Source organism: Populus alba, chromosome 13, assembly GCF_005239225.2.
Source record: "Populus alba chromosome 13, ASM523922v2, whole genome shotgun sequence".
Lineage (NCBI taxonomy): Eukaryota > Viridiplantae > Streptophyta > Magnoliopsida > Malpighiales > Salicaceae > Populus > Populus alba.
In genome coordinates this window covers 8,324,934-8,328,111 of record NC_133296.1, presented here as the reverse complement: position 1 = coordinate 8,328,111, position 3,178 = coordinate 8,324,934, and the positions used below count along the sequence as shown (strand labels likewise).

The window sequence follows — 3,178 nt, the reverse complement described above, 5'->3', positions numbered from 1 at the left end:
ATTTGTAGTATATTTTCAAAAGAGAGCAAGTCACCCTCATAATTATATTGAGAGTTATCTCATACCCTTGGTCTTCACAGAATCATAGAGATCAAGGAGCTTCAATTAATGGGACCCCTTGTGTTCGACAATTCTTACCTAAACCATTAGATTTTTGACAAATTGTCACGCGTCATATATCATAAGTCTTTGTAGCAAGACAATTCAAAGCCGAGAAAACGTGTTTCCATTCTCAAAGTCTAATATTAACCCCTATCTTTCTATATCTTTTCATCAATCAATGAAAATCACTTAGCAATAGTCATCTTTAACTATATTCGCAACGTAGAAAATACCATGCACCAAGAGCCTGTGTTAGGTAACCTGCCGAGCCTAAGAACCTCGAGAAGGCTGTCTAATTCAGTGTATAAATACCACTTCGTTCCACTCCTTTTGAACATCTCAAACAAATCTTACTAGCTAATCATCTAACAGCTCTTGCTTCATCAATGGATTCTTCGCCATTTTCCAAAGCCATTGTAACCTTGGCCATCCTAGTTATGCTCTCCATGGGGAGCTCCAATGCTCAGCTTTCAACAGATTTCTACTCCAAATCTTGCCCACATCTCTTTTCAACAGTTAAACCTGTTGTTCAATCTGCCATAAACAAAGAAGCACGAATGGGTGCATCAATTCTTCGTTTATTCTTCCACGATTGTTTTGTTAATGTAATTCCCCTAGCCATAATTTCCTTATCGGAAGTGATCCCCTTTTTTTTTTTCTTCGCTTTTGCATGCATGCAATATCATTAGTTTTCCTCTCATATTTTATTGCGAGAAAAAAAAGAAAAACAAAACAGATCCAATTCTCGAAGTAACTAGAATTTATATTAAGTCATAAAGGTCAATGAGCGCTTGTCAAGGGTGAAAGCAACCTAACACAAGAACTTTTTCTTTATTTAAAGGAGCACAAATGCTATATTGTTTTTTTCCCCTCCACTGACTTACCTGATAGGTTCTCCTACTAATTAATACAATGCCACATGTAAAAAGATGTTAAAAATCAAGATTTTTTCTGTCAGTGTTAAATAGTGTCATATTGGAAGAGCTTATTTGAATAACTTAATCTTTTTTTATTTTACTGGTGATGCATGCATGGTTTACGTGTTAAAAATTGACACTGTCTAACTTTAGTATCATCTTGATATATATATATGACAGGGATGTGATGGATCACTTTTACTTGATGACACGTCTTCTTTCACCGGAGAGAAAAATGCAGCTCCAAACCGGAATTCTGCGAGAGGATTTGAGGTCATTGACAGCATAAAGTCCGCAGTTGAGAAAGCATGTCCTGGTGTGGTCTCATGTGCTGATGTACTGGCCATTGCTGCTAGAGACTCCACTGTTATTGTGAGTTTTTTATCCTAATTTTCGGTGTCAATGGCGCCGGATAAATGCTCCAGACAACTAGCTAGCTAGGTATAAATTGTTTGATATTCATGTGATTACTGACATGGATTTTCGTGTACTACTCGTAGCTTGGAGGACCCGAATGGGATGTTAAACTTGGAAGGAGAGATGCAAGAACTGCGAGCCAGGCTGCTGCCAACAATAGCATTCCACCTCCAACTTCTAACTTGAACCAGCTCATTTCTAGATTCAATGCTCTTGGCCTGTCCACCAGAGATATGGTGGCTTTATCTGGTTTGCTCTCCCTTCACTTAATTTTTCATGCTTTGTTTAAGACCCCACTAATTTTGTTTTTGTTTTTTTCAAAAAAATAAATAAATTATTCCTTGACCTCTTTTATACATCCAATTTAATTTAATGGCATATCTTGACTATGTTAAAAGTGACTTTAAATCAAGGAAGGTATACAATTAGGTTCACGTCCTACCTATCTTCCCCTAAAAAATACACTTTCAAGAGTAGATCACAATCACCATCGACATTAGATAACTAAATGACAATATGTACTTCCTCTTCTTCAGCTATGCCTAACTTAATATTATTGTATTATTTTTTCTATTAAAAAAGAAAAGAAAAGAAAAAACTCATACTGTATTATCATGTCTCAAAGGACATATATAGTTAATGACGAAACAATTTTCCTCTTGAATTCTTATACATGTAAGGTTCCCACACAATTGGACAAGCAAGATGCACGAACTTTAGGGCACGCATATATAATGAGACCACCATAGACAGTTCCTTGGCTCAGACAAGAAGGTCAAACTGCCCACGCACTTCTGGCTCGGGGGACAACAACTTGGCACCACTTGATTTGCAAACTCCTACACGTTTTGAGAACAATTATTACAAGAACTTGATTAACAGGAGGGGCTTGCTCCATTCTGATCAACAGTTGTTCAATGGCGGATCCACTGATTCAATAGTCAGTACCTATAGCTCCAATGAAAACACCTTCAGATCAGATTTTGTTGCTGGCATGATCAAGATGGGAGATATCAGGCCCCTCACAGGATCCAGAGGAGAGATTAGAAATAATTGCAGGAGGATCAATTAAATTTATACATGGCGTCGCGACCATTTTCTGATTTCAGTTGAAAATAAAAATTTATGTGATCAATTTCCCTATCTAGCTCTTTTGTTTTGTTAAAGGTTGTGTGAGTGTTAGTTCTAAAGTTCTATAGCTATACCATCTTGTAAGGATAGCATTGATGCGGTCAAGTATTTCAGATTGAACTTTCAAATTTGCTATAAAAGTAGTTGACTTTTTGTTACAAATTTATTATAGCGAGTGCCTGAGAATATGGTAGTGAGAATAATTTAAAGTTTTTATTATTTTTTAAAAAATTCTTTTTAACATCATAAATTTAAAATAATCTAAATGTAAAATTTTTAAAAATCGTGTTCTGGTACAAATCACGGCTAACTTCACAAATGTAGATGTTGCATTAGGGTTTGAATGTAAAACTTGTGCGTGGCCTTACAAATCTAACAATTGTTGTACCAAATAATTAGATTAGGAGGGACTAATGCATCTAGTTACATGACCGTCTATCATCTGGGCTTGAAGCCTCTTTATATAGTTAGAAATTTCAAGCTTCGTCAGCTTGATTATGTGACGAAAAAAGTCCAAGTTTGAAAGGGAAACCATGTACGCGCAAGTCAATGGAAGCTGCTGAAGTTTCCGACCACAATCAATGGACGCGGCCAAATTTACAAGTTAGAAG

General features: G+C 36.2%; 1 protein-coding gene across 1 annotated transcript; it reads left to right on the top strand.

Moving 5' to 3' along the window:
- Positions 1-425: 425 nt before the first annotated feature.
- LOC118040566 (peroxidase 4) lies at positions 426-2,729 on the top strand. Its single transcript, XM_035047532.2, has 4 exons — positions 426-707; positions 1,200-1,391; positions 1,520-1,685; positions 2,117-2,729. The coding sequence occupies exons 1-4, from the start codon at positions 489-491 to the stop codon at positions 2,506-2,508; spliced, it is 969 nt and encodes a 322-aa protein (XP_034903423.1). The 5' UTR covers positions 426-488; the 3' UTR covers positions 2,509-2,729.
- Positions 2,730-3,178: the final 449 nt, after the last annotated feature.

Excerpts from the sequence above, each read along its gene's own strand:
- LOC118040566 (XM_035047532.2), top strand. The coding sequence starts at position 489 with ATGGATTCTTCGCCATTTTCCAAAGCCATTGTAACCTTGGCCATCCTA. Across the intron at positions 708-1,199 it reads TCCACGATTGTTTTGTTAAT|GGATGTGATGGATCACTTTT; the intron begins GTAATTCCCCTA and ends TATATATGACAG. Across the intron at positions 1,392-1,519 it reads CTAGAGACTCCACTGTTATT|CTTGGAGGACCCGAATGGGA; the intron begins GTGAGTTTTTTA and ends TACTACTCGTAG.